Genomic DNA, 20,654 nt, shown 5'->3' on the forward strand with positions numbered 1-20,654 from the left:
TCTAAGGAAGAAAAAGGAAATTTTGTGAGCTGGAGTGATCAGGGAAGGCTCCCTAGAAGAGAGAGTTCAGCTAAGTTCAAAGGAATGGATACCAGTAGATATGTGGATGGGGAAGTCAGGAGAGGAGAAGAGAGGGCAGTGGAAGAGAAATGAGACAGGATCAGAACACAGCAAGTAAATCAGAATAGTGGATTAGAATCTTTGATCTGGGCAGGCCAGGTCTGTGTGTGGAGGGGCCCTGTATGTCAGGCTAAGGAGTCTGGGTGTCATCTGGCAGGGGATGAAAGGTTACTGAAGTCAAGAGGTAACATTAAAAAGTAATGTTAATTTACTCTCATTATCCAAAATTGAACGAGGAGGGTGGACCAGTGATTTTCAAACTTTAATAAGTGCATATGGATCACCCAGGGATCACACAAAACACATCTGATTCAGTATGTTTGGAGTGAGGCCTGAGATTAGGCATTGCTAATCACTGCTAACAAGCTTCCTAATGCTGATGCTGCTGGTCTCTGGAGCTTTGAATGACAAGGATGTATCTCTTCAAGGTAGCCTGATGGAAAAGAATGCATGGGTAGGAGGATGGTAGACAAGATGGCTAGACGTGAGGTCGCAAACTCATAGGTCGGTATGCCATACATAAAAACATAGCATTAGAAGCCTTTGGACTTGATTTTTTAAGCTATATCTAAGGGGGACAACTGAAACTTTGTAGTGAAACTCTTAATGCTGAGCCTATTTTTTTTTTTTTTGGTGACATCTTAAAACAATGTTAATTTAATTATCTCCTATAAAATAAAAATTTCTTTTATTAAATGCAAGTTTTTCTTATTTTATAAATACAACACACAGTATTATCAAAATTTTCACCCAGAAGTTAGCTATCTACTACAAAAGAAAAATGTAAGAAACAGATTCCTCTTTCTATAAAGGAAAATGGCATGAATACATGCGTGATGTGCGCCTATCACTAATTTCAAGGATGACTGAAAGCGTTAGCAACATTTGGCCATAAGAAAGAAACCATGGCAGCAGTTTCTTATGTGACAGTTGGATTAAAAGAAAAATAGTCCTCATGCTATTACAGCAAGAACAGTGTATTTTACCATATATGTAGATGAGGAATTGGAAACGTTGACCATAACACTTGTTATAGTGACATCTCAAAAACTAAACCCAGGGTTGGAGAGCTGTCAGCCCAGTAATTTTCTCTTGAGAGCAGTCTTTGTCACATCTGTATTCACATGGTGGTGGATTCTGAAATATTATGTGGGATACACAGAGAAAATCAAGGAGACTGCCATGCCACCCTCCATGATAGATAACCCCACCAGTCGGTTCTGGAACAAGAAGAAGCACAACCTCCTCATGTCTGAGATGAGGAGAGTGCAGGCCTGAGAGGTTTTGGTGAAAGCCTGTTCGCTATGTAAGCCATTCATTTACATAAAATTCAGTCACTTACTTGACACGTATAAAACTGTGCTACGGGAGTTCTGTACTCCCATAAATATCCCACTTGTGCCTGTTTATATTAAGCTCACGTTCTAAAACTAGAAATAATTGATGCATGCAAATACCTATGTATGAGCATACAGAAGAAAGATATTTATGACAGATTAGGAGTTTCAAGCTGAAGGAGGAGACAAGTTCCTTTTTGGGGTAGAGAGGGGTTGGGTAGGGTGTAGGGTAGGGCCAGCTTTCAAGATAAGAAATATTTTGTTAAAAGCTGGGCCTTGAAGGAGGAGTAGAATTTGCATCTGGATGGGTTTAACCTCAGAAAAGACTACAAAATCTGGACATCTGGAATGTGAAAGAGATTAAATACTTCTTCTAAACAAATAGTACATCCTCGTTAACGGAAACTAATTAGCTTAACTGAAGAAACCAAAATAACACATTCTGTTTGAAAATCTCTGTAATGAAGTCATTATTCTTCTCTACTTGTTTTCTGGTCCAGTTTCTGAGCTTCAATTCCTGCATCACCAATTCTAAAATTTATACCGGTAAAAAAAGACCATCCTCAAATGCAAGGATATAATTTTTGTTCATGGAGCAAAATCAGTCAAGAACCCTCTGAAAAACTGACATTTTCTTAAAATGATTAGCATATAATTATTTCTATAGCTGGATTTTTAAAGTACAGTTGTATTTAACATATTACATGTGAAAGTCCCCAGAGAGGAGAAATTCTGAGGTCAGTTTGAAAAGCTTACACATATTCATATTCCCCATTCAGTGATCACATGCAAGAAAATAAACAGAAATGGGAATCTCTGACAATAAAATTGTGAAACATAAAACACTGAAATAAAAACCAAGGCATTATCATTGCAGGGAAGATACAAAAATTCACGAAATAAAAGTTGGAAACTCAAGAAGTCTACCTATTTGGTCACTACACTCACACACGAGGTACAGTTGGTAACAGCTATCTACCTATAGTTACAAAGAATCAGATACAATTTCTAGTCTCTTTTATACTTTTCTATACACAGAAGCATGTAGATACTTACAGATCAACAATCATATTCCCCAAAGTAGGTACTCACTATAATAACTGCGATCTTGGTGACGTCACCTGACTGCATTTATAAGATGACCATTCTGACGCACAGAATAATGACTGGGAAACTTTCTCCAGTTAGAGACTGTCCAGGAAAATGACATGCAACAAGTTGGCTGCCAGCAGAAAGGAATTACAAGAAGCTAAAGAGCACAGTGAAGAATAACACTTCAAAAGAGACGCAAATGATTTGAAAAAATACATTCTATCTTATATCACTTTCCTTTGGGCTCCTTGGTTCTAAAAGACTCTTCCATTAACATGTTAATTCACGTGACCCAAGCTCATGAGGCCCCTTTCCCCCACAAGAGCTGTGATAAAAGGCATATGTGATCTTTCTATCAAGAGGGTACCCATCATTTCCTTTTAAAATTGCATTCTTAAGCCCTACCCCACTAACACTCTGGCAATGAAAATATACTATCCAACAAGTCAAGATGCTCTTATTCTCAACCAATTTTTAATACTCCCAAAAGGAGAGTGAGATATTCTATGTTTTTGACCATCCCCATGTAATACGAAGAATGAGATTCTTAGACCAAAAATATTATATATCACTTTAAATGTCTCCAGTTGTGACTGGAGAGCATTTTGGTACGTCAGTATTTCTGCATTACGTTACTATCTGGCAATCCACCTGCACTCACAGTCTTGGATACTGGCGGGCCTTCTGCACACCCATGTTTCATTTCATATGGCTGGAAAGCAGAAGAAGCTACCCAGAGCTTTTTGTCAACTGACAGGCGGTAAGAAAGTGCAAATCTCAGCACTTACAATGAGATGGAGAAGGCTCCTAGGCATGGAGACGCAAACATACCCACACAGAGAAAAACACCGGCCAGAAATATCACAGGGTGCTGATGGTGGGCGAAGTCAAGAAAGCACATTAAGCCAGCTCCCTGACAACAGCTGGGGCTAAATCATGAACTGAAAATGTCTCTAAAAAAAAAAAACAGAGAGGCCATCAGAGATTAATTCATAAAAATCACATGTAGAACGAGAAAAATAGAAGGCAAAGCCACATGTGGTTAGAAAGCTCCTGATTGCATTTTAAAGGATTCTTGCCTAGATTATAAGAAATTAAAACCATAAGAAAATTGTAAGTGAGGATTTTACTGTTACTGGGTATTTGGAGTAAGTGACAATGGACCAACAATTATTAAGCAACTAGAATGGATAAGGCAACATGCTGAGAACTGTGGAAGTTACAGATAAATTTGTAAACTCAAAGAGCTTGTAGTATTTTATGGAGATAATCATAAACACTGTATTTTTGTTTATTGAGTAGACGATTGAAACAATTACACAACCACAGTACTATCAAAATTCAGAGAAAGGAGAAAAGCCTGTTCAATGTAAAGAAAAAAAGACTTTTTTGTGGGTATTTGTTGAGCAGGGTCTTGGAAGATAGGTCTAATTTGGACAGGTAAGAAGTAGAGAAAGGCATTGCTGGCAAGAGCAACAGAATGCAGTATAAATACACATCACATATTCAAAGGAACAAGCATTAGGCAAAGGGAAATACAGGAATTTGGGATGATGAATGAAAGATGAGTTTGGGAAGGGGACCAGATGTTGGAGAGCCAGGTTAAATAGTTTTAACTACTTTTTAGATTCACTAAAGATTTTTGAATGTTTAAGAAAAAAAAAAAGTACTACAAAGTTTTTATAATGTTCTATTAGTATTAAAGAAGAAAAGATGTTTTTTGTTTTAAACTTTCAGTGCTAGAAACAGCCTGTTAGCTCAGATTCATTCCACTGGACAAAGAGCACTACTCAGTTCTCGCACCTCTTAAACTTCTGCCATTTGTAGTGGGTAAGACAAAAGAAAAGAAAGTTCTTCAAGAGAATTTCCTGAGAATTTCTTAATAATAATGAAACTTCATCCATGATATTTATTAGCTTTAGTTATTTCAGTGCACAGGTACACAAGTAATGATTATCAGCTCTAAGTGGAAAGCAACGTTTTAAGTTTTAAACACTGAAAGGAATCTCAAAATTTAAAAACATTAAGCCTTTTTAAAAATACTTTTAGAGGTAATATAAAGTAGTACCAATTTTTGTTTTTTACATAAGATATCACCTCTTGCTTTAAGAAAGAAACATTCCTCAAAACCCATCCCTCGTTAAAAAACTTGATTTCTTAATTTACATGAAAAATGCTATAATTAGCAACCCCCAAGCAATCAACCATTACAAATAAAACCTCAAAAACTACTTTCCCCAATAAAGCAAACACCTCCATAAAACGAGAGATGAAAGTAGATACAGAAAGGCTTAGGGGAGATACTATAAAATAACAAGATTCAGCAAAATAACAAAATGAAACATCAGTAGATATAGCTCAAGAAAGAAACATAAGGAGAAAATAAAACCATAACAGAGGGAGTGCTTCAAGATGGCGGAGGAGTAAGACGTCCTCCCCACAAATACGTCAAAAATACATCTACATGTGGAACGACTCCTACAGAACACCTACTGAACGCTAGCAGAAGACCTCAGACTTCCAAAATAGGTCTTGGTGCTCCTGCCTGGTGTCAGGCCTGAGCCTCTGAGGTGGGAGAGCCGAGTTCAGGACACTGGACCACCAGACACCTCCAGGCCCCACATAATATCAATCAGCGAGAGCTCGCCCAGAGATCTCTGTCTCAACGCTAAGACCCAGCTCCACTCAACAGCCAGCAAGCTCCAGTGCTGGACACCCCATGCCAAACAACTAGCAAGACAGGAACACAACCCCACCCATTAGCAGAGAGGCTGCCTAAAACCATACTAACTTCACAGACACCCCAAAACACACCACCGGATGCAGCCGTGCCCACCAGAAAGATCCAGCCCCACCCACCAGAACACAGGCACCGGTCCCCTTCCCCAGGAAGCTTACACAAGCCCCTGAACCAACCTTACCCACTGGGGGCAGACACCAAAAACAATGGGAACTACAAACCTGTAGCCTGCAAAAAGGAGACCCCAAACACAGTAAGTTAAGCAAAATGAGAACACAGAGAAACACACAGCAGATGAAGGAGCAAGGCAAAAACCCACCAGACCAGACAAATGAAGTGCAAATAGGCAGCCAGCTGAAGAAGAATCCAGAGTAATGACAGTAAAGATGATCCAAAATCTTGGAAATAGAATGGAGAAACTACAAGAAACATTTAACAAGGACCCAGAAGAACTAAAGAGCAAACAAACAATGATGAACAACAAAATAAATGAAATTAAAAATTCTCTAGAAGGAATCAATAGCAGAATAAACGAGGCAGAAGAACAGATAAGTGACCTGGAAGATAAAATATTGGAAATAACTACCACAGAGCAGAATAAAGAAAAAAGAATGAAAACAATTAAAGACAGTCTCAGAGATCTCCAGGACAACATTAAACGCACCAACATTCGAATTATACGAGTCCCGGAAGAAGAAAAGATACAGAAAGGGTCTGAGAAAATGTTTGAAGAGATTATAGTTGAAAACTTCCCTAACATGGGAAAGGAAATAGTCAATCAACTCCAGGAAGCACAGAGAGTCCCATACAGGATAAATCCAAGGAGAAACACTCCAAGACACATATTAATCAAACTATCAAAAATTAAATACAAAGAAAAAATATTAAAAGCATCAAGGGAAAAGCAACAAATAACATACAATGGAACTGCATAAGGTTAACAGCTGATCTTTCAGCAGAAACTCTACAACCCAGAAGGGAGTGGCAGGACATGTTTAAAGTGATGAAAGGGAAAAACCTACAACCAAGATTACTCTGCTCAGCAAGGATCTCACTGAGATTCAACAGAGAAATTAAAACCTTTACAGACAAGCAAAAGCTAAGAGAATTCACCACCACCAAACCAGCTTTCCAACAAATGCTAAAGGAACTTCTCTAGGCAGGAAACACAGGAGAAGGAAAAGACCTACAATAACAAACCCAAAACAATTAAGAAAATGGTAATAGGAACATATATATTGATAATTACCTAAAATGTAAATGGATTAAATGCTCCAACCAAAGGACATAGCCTGGCTGAATGGATACAAAAACAAGACCCATAAATATGCTGTCTACAAGAGACCCACCTCAGACCTAGGGACACATACACACTGAAAGTGAGGGGATGGAAAAAGATATTCCATGCAAATGGAAATCAAAAGGAAGCTGGAGTAGCAATTCTCATATCAGACAAAACAGACTTTAAAATAAAGACTATTACAAGAGACAAAGAAGGACACTACATAATGATCAAGGGATCAAACCAAGAAGATATAACAATTGGAAATATTTACACACCCAACATAGGAGCATTTGCCTCAAAACATAAGGCAAATGCTAACAGCCATAAAAGGGGAACTAGACAGATACACAATAATAGTTGGGGACTTTAACACCCCACTTTCACGAATGGACAGATCATCCAAAATGAAAATAAATAATGAAACACAAACTTTAAATGACACATTAAACAAGATGGACTTAATTGATATTTATACAACATTCCATCCAAAAACAACAGAATACACTTTCTTCTCAAGTGCTCATGGAACATGCTCCAGGACAGATCATATCTTGGGACACAAATCAAGCCCTGGTAAATTTAAGAAAACTGAAATCGTATCAAGTATCTTTTCCAACCACAACACTATGAGACTAGATATCAATTACAGAAAAATATCTGTAAAAACTACAAACACATGGAGGCTAAACAATACGCTACTAAATAACCAAGGGATTACTGAAGAAATCAAAGAGGAAATCAAAAAATACCTAGAAACAAATGACAATGAAAACATGATGACCCAAAACCTATGGAATTCAGCAAAAGCAGTTCTAAGAGGGAAGTTTATAGCAATACAATCCTACCTCAAGAAACAAGAAACATCTCAAATAAACAACCTAACCTTACACCTAAAGCAATTAGAGAAAGAAGAACCAAAAACCCCCAAAGTTAGCAGAAGGAAAGAAATCATAAAGATCAGATCAGAAATAAATGAAAAAGAAATGAAGGAAAGGATAGCAAAGATCAATAAAACTAAAAGCTGGTTCTTTGAGAAGATAAACAAAATTGATAAACCATTAGCCAGACTCATCAAGAAAAAAAGGGAGAAGACTCAAATCAACAGAATTAGAAATGAAAAGGGAGAAGTAACAACTGACACTGCAGAAATACAAAGGATCATGAGAGATTACTACAAGCAACCATATGCCAATAAAATGGACAACCTGGAAGAAATGGACAAATTCTTAGAAAAGCACAGCCTTCCAAGACTGAACCAGAAAGAAATAGAAAATATAAACAGACCAATCACAAGCACTGAAATTGAAACTGTGATTAAAAATCTTCCAACAGGGGGCTTCCCTAGTGGCGCAGTGGTTAAGAGTCTGCCTGCCGATGCAGGGGACACAGGTTCGTGCCCCGGTCCGGGAAGATCCCACACGCCGCGGAGCGGCTAGGCCTGTGAGCCATGGCCGCTGAGCCTGTGCATCCCGCAATGGGAGAGGCCACAACAGTGAGAGGCCTGCATACCGGGGGAAAAAAAAAAAAAAAAATCTTCCAACAAACAAAAGCCCAGGACCAGATGGCCTCACAGGCTAACTCTATCAAACATTTAGAGAAGAGCTAACACCTATTCTTCTCAATCTCTTCCAAAAGATAGCAGAGGGAGGAACACACCCAAACTCATTCTATGAGGCCACTAAGACCCTGATACCAAAACCAGACAATGATGTCACAAAAAATGAAAACTACAGGCCAATATCACTGATGAACATAGATGCAAAAATCCTCAACAAAATACTAGCGAACAGAATCCAACAGCACATTAAAAGGATCATACACCATGATCAAGTGGGGTTTATCCAAGGAATGCAAGGATTCTTCAATATACACAAATCAATAATGTGATACACCATATTAACAAACTGAAGGAGAAAGACCATATGATCATCTCAATAGATGCAGAAAAAGCTTTCAACAAAATTCAACACCCATTTATGATAAAAACGCTCCAGAAAGTAGGCATAGAGGGAATTTACCTCAACATAATAAAGGCCATATATGACAAACCCACAGCCAACATCATTCTCAGTGGTGAAAAACTGAAAAAATTTCCACTAAGATCAGGAAGAAGACAAGGTTGCTCCCTCTCACCACTGTTACTCAACATAGTTTTGGAAGTTTTAGCCACAGCAATCAGAGAAGAAAAAGAAATAAAAGGAATCCACATCGGAAAAGAAGAAGTAAGCTGTAGATGACATGATATTATACATAGAGAATCCTAAAGATGCCACCAGAAAACTACTAGAGCTAATCAATGAATTTGGTAAAGTAGCAGGATACAAAATTAATGCACAGAAATGTCTTGCATTCCTATACACCAATGATGAAATATCTGAAAGAGAAATTAAGGATACACTCCCATTTACCATTTCAACAAAAAGAATAAAATACCTAGGAATAAACCTACCTAAGGAGACAAAAAACCTGTATGCAGTAAACTATAAGACACTGACGAAAGAAATTAAAGATGATACAAACAAATGGAGAGAGATACCATGTTCTTGGATCGGGAGAATCAACATTGTGAAAATGACTCTACTACCCAAAGCAATCTACAGATTCAATGTAATCCCTATTAGACTACCAATGGCATTTTTCACAGAACTAGAACAAAAAATTTCACAATTTGTATGGAAACACAAAAGACCCCGAACAGCCAAAGCAATCTTGAGAAAGAAAAATGGAGCTGGAGGAATCAGGCTCCCTGACTTCACACTATACTACAAATCTACAGTAATCAAGACAATATGGTACTGGCACAAAAACAGAAATATAGATCAATGGAACAGGATAGAAAGCCCAGAGGTAAACCCACACACATATGGTCACCTTATCTTTGATAAAGGAGGCAAAAATATACAATGGAGAAAAGACAGCCTCTTCAATAAGCGGTGCTGGGAAAACTGGACAGCTACATGTAAAAGAATGATATTAGAACACTCCCTAACACCATACACAAAAATAAGCTCAAAATGCATTAAAGACCTAAATATATAAGACCAGACACAATAAAACTCTCAGAGGAAAACATAGGAAGAACACTCATAGACATAAATCACAGCAAGATCCTTTTTGACCCACCTCCTAGAAAAACGGAAACAAAACCAAAAATAAACAAATGGGACATAATGAAACTTAAAAGCTTTTGCACAGCAAAGGAAACCATAAACAAGACCAAAAGACAACCCTCAGAATGGGAGAAAATTTTTGCAAATGAAGCAACTGACAAAGGATTCATCTCCAAAACATATAAGCAACTCATGCAGCTCAATATCAAAATAACAAACAACCCAATCCAAAAATGGGCAGAAGACCTAAATAGACATTTCTCCAAAGGAGATATACAGATTGCCAACAAACACATGAAAGGATGCTCAACATCACTAATCATTAGAGACATGCAAATCAAAACTACAATGAGGTATCACCTCACACCGGTCAGAATGGCCATCATCACAAAATCTACAAACAATAAATGCTGGAGACGGTGTGGAGAAAAGGGAACCCTGTTGCACTGCTGGTGGGAATGTAAATTGATACAGCCACGATGGAGAACAGTATGGAGGTTCCTTAAAAAACTAAAAATAGAACTACCGTATGGCCCAGTAATCCCACTACTGGGCATATACCCTGAGAAAACCATAATTCAAAAAGAGACATGTACCACAATGTTCACTGTAGCACTATTTACAATAGCCAGGACACGGAAGCAACCTAAGTGTCCATTGACAGATGAATGGATAAAGAAGATGTGGCACATATATACAGTGGAATATTACTCAGCCATAAAAAGAAACAAAACTGAGTTATTTGTAGTGAGGTGGATGGAGCTAGAGTCTGTCATACAGAGTAAAGTAAGTCAGAAAGAGAAAAACAAATATTGTATGCAAACACATATATATGAAATCTAAAAAAAAAAAATGATTCTGATGAACATGGGGCAGGACAGAAATAAAGATGCAGACGTACAGAATGGGTTGAGGACACAGGGAGGGGGAAGGGTAAGCTGGGACGAAGTGAGAGAGTGGCATGGACATATATACACTACCAAATGTAAAACAGCTAGTGGGAAGCAGCCGCATTGCACAGGGAGATCAGCTCCGTGCTTTGTGACCACCTAGAGGGGTGGGATAGGGAGGGTGGGAGGGAGACACAAGAGGGAGGGGATATGGGAATACATATATATGTATAGCTGATTCACTTTGTTATACAGCAGAAACTAACACAACATTGTAAAGCAATTATACTCCAATAAAGATATTTTAAAAAAAACCATAACAACAACAACAAAAAAAAAGCCACATTGGACACAGCACAAAGGAGAACAGACACTGCTGAAAATATACTGAGAAACATGGTGAACAATTTGAGCAAAAGAAATAGAAATTAAACAATTTAAAAGGACTTCCAACATAAGCACAATCAGCATTTTCAAAGAAAAAGAATGTGATTCAAAAATGTTAATGTTTGGACTTCCCTGGTGGCGCAGTGGTTAAGAAACCTACTGCCAATGCAGGGGACACAAGTTCGAGCCCTGGTCTGGGAAGATCCCACATGCCGCGGAGCAACTAAGCCCGCGAGCCACAACTACTGAGCCCACACACCACAAATAAAAAATAATTTATCTTTGGCTACGTTGGGTCTTCGTTGCCGGGCACGGGCTTTCTGTAGTTGCGGTGAGCAGGGGCTACTCTTTGTTGTGGTGCGCCGGCTTCTCCTTCCAGTGGCTTCGCTTGTTGCGGAGCACGGGATCTAGGCGTGTGGGGTTCAGCAGTCGTGGCTCGTGGGCTTAGTTTCTTTGCGGCATGTGGGATCTTCCCAGACCAGGGCTCGAACCCGTGTCCCCTCCATTGGCAGGCGGATTCCTAACCACTGCGTCACCAGGCTAGCCCCTAAATTAATTAATTTTTTAAAAATGTTAATGTTCAATCTATTATATGTTTTTATTCAAGGACAATGGCTCAGATAAACATTGTTGAATATGGAAGACACCAGGGAATATAGTTCTTATGAACCCTACCTAGAGGATAGACTTCAGCTTAGCAGAAACTATAGCACAAAGCCTGGAGGTGAGCTTTGAATCCATTTAACTATAGAACTAAGATTTTTTTAAAAAGGTTATGATAGCAGAACAGGTTATGAATATTACGAATACTGACAATATACATATTTTTTAAAAACCACGTTGCTTTTATTCATGAAAAAATCGCTAAAAGTAAACACCACCAGAGTAGTTAGCCAACAATTCACAAACTTTATAAACATATCTCATTTACTTCTTGTAAAGCCCTCAGATTTAATGAATGATACTCCAGTGTTTCCATCAAGTTACAAGATGAAATGATTCTTTGATGTCTTATGCTTCAAGTCTGTCTTTCTGGAAGGTTTGTTTTGGGTGTTTAGTTGGTTTTATTGTTGTGGTTGGTTGGTTTGTCTTATAAAATGAAGGTGTGATATGAGCAAGTATCACAAGCCTTCTGGAAAGAGACTACTCTTGGTCCTAGAAGTTTCTTTGGGAAGAATCCGGCAATCTAAGAATTGAAGATTGTGAAAACTTCTTTCATCATTCAAACCACAGCTGACTCTGGTCGTATTGGAAGTCTCCCTCTCTGGATGCCTTTTTATAGTGGTCTTCATATATCAGCTTTCTTCTGAGTAACTGTGAACCTGGGAATGAACTCCATTCACACTTAAATGTGAATTAAGTCAAAGCTATTCAAGCTTCTCACACAGTGTCTAACCTTAGAAACATTATGTAATTTGCATCATCACTAACGACCCCAGCAGCTGCTCTTCTTTTCCTTATTCTTTCTTGTTTTTTTTTTTTTTTTTGGCCACGCCGCACAGCATGCAGGATCTTAGTTCCCCGACCAGGGATCGAACCCATGCCCCCTGCAGTGGAAGTGCAGAGTCTTAACCACTAGACCACCAGGGAAATCCTTCTTTTCCTTATTCTTGAAAATTATTTGTACCACTGAAACAGAGACATGTGGAAGTTAGATATCTCTGTTTCTCTGGCCAACTTCAATTTACACTCAGAGGAAATATTTTTCTCTCTTTTGGTGTCACAACTTCATTTAATTCTTATCATGCATCATTTATTCTGGCTTAGGGATTGTGGTGCTATAAATAATAATACAAATGAGACTTTAAGCAGGGCATGTTCAGTTAGCTAAAATGCCTTGTTTGGCTGTTTACTGTAGTAGTCTCTAAACGGTTTTGATCGCAATCCTGGGAAGTACAAGATTTGTGGGCATATGAATATATTTATGTATAGATTATACGGACATGTGCCACAATATTAATATGTTATGTTCATTATAAAATGTAATACAGAAATTTCTAAGTAATTAAAGGTAAAAACATTTTATTCATTAATGGCAAATGACTTTTTGCCATCACTTGAAATTATTAATAACATCTAACAAGAACAATGTGATTTCACATACTTTATTATTTCTGAACATCTCGGTTGAATCCTTTGTGATTGAGCAATCTGAAGTTCAGTTTGTTTTACTATTTGGTCTTAACGGCTGTCAGAGAGACCTCACAAAGGTATGTAGATCTAAATGGGAAAAGGGTATCATGACACCGAATCCCTGTTTTTAATTCCATCCTCTGATAATGAAAAAGCTTAAGGGTTTTTTTTTTTAATTAGTTTGTTGGTATTGTTAATTGAAATTCAGCTAATAAATATCCATCACTCCTGATACCAATTAGTTGCTCTTGAAAACTTATCAAAGCTACTGAATTTTTATACTTTTAAAAACTGTGCTCTCAAACCACTGAAACTTTTCTTTTGAATTTTTATTTTATTTATTTATTTATTATTATTATTATTATTTTTAGAGGATGATTAATAAATTTTATGGATTATCTGGGCAGTTATGTGATTAAAAATAAAATAGTTTACATTTATTGAGTTCCTACTGTTTACCAGAAACTGTTCTAAGAGTTTTATTTACTTTATAATAAAAATAAGCTCTTATGAGTTTACTTTAAATATTTTACATTTTTTTAAACATCTTTATTGGAGTATAATTGCTTTCCAATGGTGTGTTAGCTTCTACTTTATAACAAAGTGAATCAGTTATACATATACATATGTTCCCATATCTCTTCCCTCTTGCGTCTCCCTCCCTCCCACCCTCCCTATCCCACCCCTCTAGGTGGTCACAAACCACTGAGCTGATCTCCCTGTGCTATGCGGCTGCTTCCCACTAGCTATCTATTTTACGTTTGGTAGTATATATATGTCCATGCCACTCTCTCACTTTGTCACAGCTTACCCTTCCCCCTCCCCATATCCTCAAGTCCATTCTCTAGTAGGTCTGTGTCTTTATTCCCGTCTTGCTCCTAGGTTCTTCATGACTTTTTTTTTTTCTTAAACCACTGAAACTTTGTACGACTTTTTTCACCAGATTAGAACATTCCATTTTTAACTTATTAAACATGCAGGTATGAAGGTTTCAATAGGCGTACACATTTTTCAAAACAGAATCACATTGCCAAATGTCTATTTTCAAAAATGCTCTCCCAATAACGTAGATTTCTTTTGAGAAGCAGTTACCTTCCCACTCACTGTTAAAAGACTGCTTCTATCTTGAATGGCTATATTTACGTGGATTTTTCAAAATTATACATGTGGTACAAGGGGGCACCTCCTGAAACCATTTAACACAAAAAGGTCAGCAAATTTGGACACTTGTCTTTTTAAATTTTATTTATTTATTTTTGGCTGCATTAGGTCTTCATTGCTGTGCACGGGCTTTCTCTAGTTGCAGCGAGCGGGGGCTACTCTTCGTTGCGGTGCACGGGCTTCTCATTGCGGTGGCTTCTCCTGTTGTGGAGCACGGGCTCTAAGCACGCCAGCTTCAGTAGTTGTGGTGCGCAGGCTCAGTAGTTGTGGCTTGTGGGCTCTAGAGCACAGGCTCAGTAGTTGTGGTGCACGGGCTTAGTTGCTCCGCAGCATGTGGGATCTTCCCGGACCAGGGCTCGAACCCGTGTCCCCCACATTGGCAGAAGGATTCTTAACCACTGCGCCACCAGGGAAGACCGACACACGTCTTTTTGTAAAAGTAAAATGAAGTAATTCTTTTTGTGAAAAAACCACCAGCATGTGCTAGAAATACATTGACTTTGATTACTCTTCTCATCACAAAATGTGCACAAAGATGCTACTATATTTTAAAGGTCCTGATGTTCTGGAAACACCTAAGTAATACTGGCCTCAGGCACTTTGTCTGTGCCTGGCTTGAACTCCTTTGCTCTTCAATAGCTTGCTCAATAATCTGCTTGCAAATGATGCAGCAAAAGAATTTCATATATGTCACTGTTAATGACAGTGAGTGCAGATCTTTATTTCAAATAACCTGCTTGATAATTCCTACTGAGCAGGGCTGGCTTCCGGTCAGATTTCACGAAATTACTTTATCCACATGGGAACACCTGCCAGATGTCCCCCAGTATCTGTTCTCTCCTTCTTCCTCAGTATCAGAAACTCCATTTGAGTGCACATGACTGCCCAAAGCAGGGACTACATTTTCCAGACCCACCTCCCCCTTGTAGCTATTCGTGGCCTTGGAACTAAGTTTTGGTCACTGCGATGTAGGAAGAAATAATGGAAAGCCTTAAAAGGAGGGGCATATCTTCTGCTCCCTTTTGGCCTACCTAGCTGGAATTCAGGTGTGATGGCTGAAACCTCGGGAGCCATCTTGAAGCAAGAGGGAGAAGCCAGATGCTGAGGCAGCCGAACAACAAGAGGGGAGGAATCTGGGTCCTTCACAGCTGTGCTGCCATCAAATCAGCCCTGGACTCTCCTGTGTTTACTGCTCTCTTTTTTGAGCTTTGTTGTTCTGGGTCTTCTGGCTCTTACTGCTGTATGAAACCCTAATTAACACACCTGGTAACAGGGTTGATGAGGAACTCATGTTAGCAGTCAGAGAAGAGGCAACTCTGCAATTTTCTCTGCAAGCATGTGCTTACACTATTCTTACTACTTTCAATCTGCAGTTTCCTAACGGAAACTGCTTTTAAGCCACTTGCCATTTTGTCAGAATTAGTTTATAAAGAAAACATAATATAGTCTTTAAATCTACTTTATCAGGTGTGTGTGAACTGCAACATGGGTCTATAACTTTGAAAACAAACGAAGGAGGGGCCACCACTGATCAACCCAACTCTACTCTCCAGACGACTCAAGGACCATTTGTAACCCATGTCTGATGGAATACAGACCATGGGAGAACACCAGCATCCATATTAAATATTAATAAAGCTTCGGGGGGGGAGGTTGGTCAATACATAAATACACAAAGAAGTTCTACTTCCTTTCTGCTCCTCTCCACCCCTACTAACAAATGATTTTTGCACCTTCCTAGTATACAAGCACTCCACCCACTTTACAGCCCACTGTCAAGGTGTAGATGGACTAATAGCTCACTATAAAATTCTCTCCTGGGGCTTCCCTGGTGGCGCAGTGGTTGAGAGTCCGCCTGCCGATGCAGGGGACACGGGTTCGTGCCCCGGTCCGGGAAGACCCCACATGCCGCGGAGCGGCTGGGCCCGTGAGCCACGGCCGCTGAGCCTGAGCGTCCGGAGCCTGTGCTCCGCAACGGGAGAGGCCACAACAGCGAGAGGCCCGCGTACCGCAAAAAAAAAAAAAAAAAAAAATTCTCTCCTGGATCATGACAATATGCTGTGAGATGAAAATGTTTACTAGCGAAAAATAAGCATAAATGAGTGTTCTCCATAAAACTGAAAACTTGTAAAAGCAAATGGTAAATCAAGGGGTGGGTTATACATAAAGATTTTGGCACCTTACCTGAATACCTCGAGAATAATCCTTTCCGATAACTTGGGAGCCACCTGCTTAAATGCTTTCTTGAAATCTTCCAGAGTTAAATATCCATGATCTATTTGAAAACAGAATACATAATATTCACACACTTCTATCAGCCCCATGAACTGCTATTTCAGCCATAACATATGCATGAGACTTTAATCTATTAGTAGGAGAAAAGCAGTAAATTATAGTTGATTTTACATATAAGGTAATCTGAGATTGTCCTGTTGGAAGAATTTGAGAATCTAGTAATACTCTCCCTCAGTACAGCCCCAGATGCTCCTGCAGGTTTCTTCCAGCCCCATGATTTGCTGATTCCCTGAGTCCCAGGTAAAGGACTAAGGGACAGACACTGCAACAATGGCATTGGCTTCAAGTCTTTGTGAATTGCCAAAATAATTCATTCTTCAAAATTCACATTTTTTTCTTGCTTGGTATTAGAACTATATTATTATTTAGAGGAAAACCATTACAGAAGCCAAAATACTGAACCTGGACTCCACAAGTCTTTCAACCCTGTGTTCTGTGGGGAGGGGGTCTGAAGCTACTCCTCTGGGCCACCCCAGCGTGGGAAAACAATTCCTCCAATTATGTGTGGGTCAAAGGAGGAGTCGGAAAAAAAGGCCTCATGTTCTCACAAACTTCCATAAGTAGCTCTTCACCTATATCCCCGCACGGCCAGCCCTTCTGTTGTCCCCATTACACTGCAGGCAAATCGTAAGTATTGTATAATTATATAACTGTAGATATTATTTCACCCATCGTAAATGTCAAGAATTTAAGATTGTGATGGAGAAAAAAAAATGTACACCAACATCTAAGGTAATAGCTAACGAATACAGTAAAATAACCTTCCAAGTATATTATTTTAGTTACTGAGTATGTTCCCATTCACAGTTCCTTAACAGCCATTTTTTATATCAAAACACTTTAAAGATACTTACAGTGCCTGTCAAAAGCTGTGAAGATGTGTCTTATTTCATTCCGATATAGTTGAGCTTCCTTCTTTTTCCTTACAATGTCTAAAAACTCCTTAAGTAATATCCCTAAAAGTTGGAAAAAAACAATTTACTTTCTTCCTCTTTAAGAAGGAAACAAAACATAAACGGAAAGTGATACCACCACAAACAAATGTTATCTTAATTTTTGGTGAGTAGTATTTATTCATAAAGATCTCTAAAGTTGAAAAGACATTTCCTTAAAAGCTAAGTAGACTCCACATTAGCAATCGATGGCAAAAAGGATAGACACTTTCGGAGCTCACTGAGCTCTTCCCGGAGATAAAAGATGATGACCTCGAAAAAGTATGACACTCTTCCCTCTGACAGATCTAACAGACAGGCCCGAAACTACTTATAAAATAAGGTCTCATAATTTTTTTTCCTTATGCATCTTTGATCCCTTTTTTCCTAGCCAGATGTCATTACGACAGGTTTTTTTCCAGCTGGGAGATCGGGGCGAAGGAGTAGTTTCTCAAAAGTCAATACCAACTGCATACCGCAGATAAAGGTGGAGAGAACATTCCATAAACAATAGCGTTGGCACTGTCCCCAGCCTTAGCTACCTCCCATGACTGTTCTGTAGCCTCAGGCTCTGCTTCCTGTGATTCTCATAATAAAAGAGCTCAGCATGATCATATGAGATTGGATACTGTGCTTACAATGTCTATTAAAATGAATTCTAGGGCTTCCCTGGTGGTGCAGTGGTTGAGAGTCCGCCTGCCGATGCAGGGGACATGGGTTCATGCCCCGGTCCGGGAAGATCCCACATGCCGCGGAGCGGCTGGGCCCGTGAGCCATGGCCGCTGAGCCTGAGCATCCGGAGCCTGTGCTCCGCAACGGGAGAGGCCACAGCAGTGAGAGGCCCGCGTACCGCAAAAAAAAAGAATTCTAATGTGATCTTTGTAGTAGGTTTAAAGAATGCAGCCAAGAATTTAAACATTCTAGTGAACTGAGTCCTAAATATCTAAAAAGAGCAGTTCGTTTTTACAAGTCAGAATTTCCATTTAAAAATGTATCACTGTTTTAAAAATAGCCCCAAATCACACAATAACCACGTGCTAATTTTTAAGAACTTGCACCCTTTCCAAAAGGAAATATTTTGGTGAGGTATACTGAACTATACACATTTCCCGAAATAGTTCCGATGGTTTTTTAAAAAGTAGAAAATAGTTTTCTTAATTTTCCACATTTTTCTTACTTGTAGTTAAAGATTCAGAAATTTAAAAAGTCCATCTATCTTTATGTGTTTATAAATGATTCTCTTACAACTCTTTAGGACCCACTGGGTGCCAGGCACTGCATTAAGCTCTGGGAATAGAGGGGAAAAGAGAACACACACGATTCCAGTGCCAAGGGTCACTGGTCCAGTGACACAGACGGTGATGATACAGATTCAATGACAAACGTACACATAATTACAAACTGTGGCGTGCGCAACGAGGGGAAAACAGGAGGGTATAAAACGCGTCACAGAAATCCTCCCGTAGAGCAGACTCTGGGGAAGGAGAGATCTCACAGAGGAGGTAATAGATAGGCTAAGACCTAAATGATGAGAAGACACCAACTGGCTAAAGGTGGGAAGAAGAGCATTCCAGGCCGTAGAAAGAGCACGTGCCAAGGCCATGGGGTGGGGAGTAGGAGAAGTGAAAACAGGCCACAGTGGCTCGAATGCGGTGAAGATGGCGCTGGTGAGGTGGGCAGGGGCCCGAACGCATAGCCCCTCATGGGCCCTGGGAAATAATCTGATTTTTATTTCAGTTGCGATAGGAAGTCAATAAAGTTTGAACTGAGAAGTGACATGATCTGATTTAGATTTTGGAAAGATCTTTCTGGCTATTGTTTTGAAAAAGGACTGGGGAGATAGCAAAATATAAAAAAGGAGACTCGTTAGGATCCTACTGGCAAGAGATGTGGTCACGAGGGTGCGGGCAGCGGGAACGGAGGGCAGTGGAAGGTTCCAGACATACTGCAGAAAAGATGGAGGGTCAGACGTAGTGCAAGAGAAAGAAGATGTCAAGAATAAGCCCTAGGTTCTGGCTTGAGGACTAGGTGGTTTGAGGAGTCATTTAAAGAGATAAGAAAGACGGGGGGAAGCAGGATGGGGGTGGTGCTGAGATGGAGTTGCAATTTGGAGATGTAAGCTGTTTGAGGCTTCGGAGAAAACCAAGAGCAAGAGTCAAGAAAGCAGCAGCAGGCGTATCTCCTGGCACCTACCAGAGTGCTTGGCATGTGCTTGATAAATACACATTGTATGGAATTAGCGTTTCCCCCATGGCAGTGGAGGATGTGCAGTGATGCAGCTCCATTCTCATTGGGTCCCATGGTAACTATTTGGCCACACGTCTGCCTGAGACACACTGAGGGAAAGGACTGCCTGTTGTCAAAATTTATCCACACAATATTCAAACCTAAAATTACCACTTCACAAAGACTTTCCATAATTCTACTGCCACCACATTTCATACGCAATGAGAAATGCATTACCTGTGTCCACCCCTGGAGTGAAAGTATGTTCAGAACATTCTAATTCCAAGCAGATACCTGCTTGTAGGAGGCATTCCTCACATGTTTGTTGAATAAGTAAATAAAATCATAGGAAGACGTTATTTCTAGTTTTCAGCAAAAAGCGTTAAAATGTGTTTTAAATGCTCTTATAACCGTAAATTAATGCCAAAAAGTAGGTCTCTATTTATTCACATATCCAGCAAAATCGTCATTTTAGAAACCCCAATTTCTTAATACCTATGACACAGTAAAAAACAAAATTCAGAGGAAAAGGAAATGAATACATAATATTTGTTCTTCGTTTAATTGCATCTGATTTCGGGAAATGGTAAGAAAAACAGCACAGTTCCATGGTTCAATGTGTGATTCAGATTCACAAGAAAAAAAAAAGTGCATGAGTGGTGAATGATATATTTTAAACCACATATTCAGAAAACTCATCCGTATTTGGGTCTATAAAGTAGTCAGGTCTTTTTTTTTTTTTTTTTTGCGGTACGCGGGCCTCTCACTGTTGTGGCCTCTCCCGTTGCGGAGCGCAAGCTCAGCTGCCATGGCTCACGGGCCCAGCCGCTCCGCGGCATGTGGGATCCTCCCAGACCAGGACACGAACCCGCGTCCCCTGCATCGGCAGGCGGACTCTCAACCACTGCGCCACCAGGGAAGCCCAGTAGTCAGGTCTTTATTTCAT

The 20,654-nt window shown here is 39.5% G+C and overlaps 1 protein-coding gene across 15 annotated transcripts in view; it reads right to left on the reverse strand.

Moving 5' to 3' along the window:
• EFCAB11 (EF-hand calcium binding domain 11) overlaps positions 1–20,654 on the reverse strand; it is a 585,886-nt gene that overhangs the window by 549,588 nt on the left and 15,644 nt on the right. For 12 of the 15 annotated variants that reach the window (XR_004480551.2, XM_033418543.2, XM_033418555.2 and 9 more), the window contains 2 exons: positions 17,405–17,506; positions 16,440–16,530 (listed from right to left, as the gene is read on the reverse strand). Coding sequence is in view for 13 of the 15 variants with exons in the window: in XM_033418543.2 (XP_033274434.1) it covers positions 16,440–16,530; positions 17,405–17,506 (193 nt within the window). In the remaining 2 variants the exon portion in view is untranslated. Of the gene's footprint in view, positions 1–12,234; positions 12,591–13,627; positions 14,683–16,439; positions 16,531–17,404; positions 17,507–20,654 lie in introns of those variants that run through there. The other 3 variants (XR_007475407.1, XM_033418561.2, XM_033418569.2) reach the window with 3 other exon arrangements.

This window comes from Orcinus orca, chromosome 2, assembly GCF_937001465.1.
Source record: "Orcinus orca chromosome 2, mOrcOrc1.1, whole genome shotgun sequence".
In the NCBI taxonomy this organism is placed as follows: Eukaryota; Metazoa; Chordata; class Mammalia; order Artiodactyla; family Delphinidae; genus Orcinus; species Orcinus orca.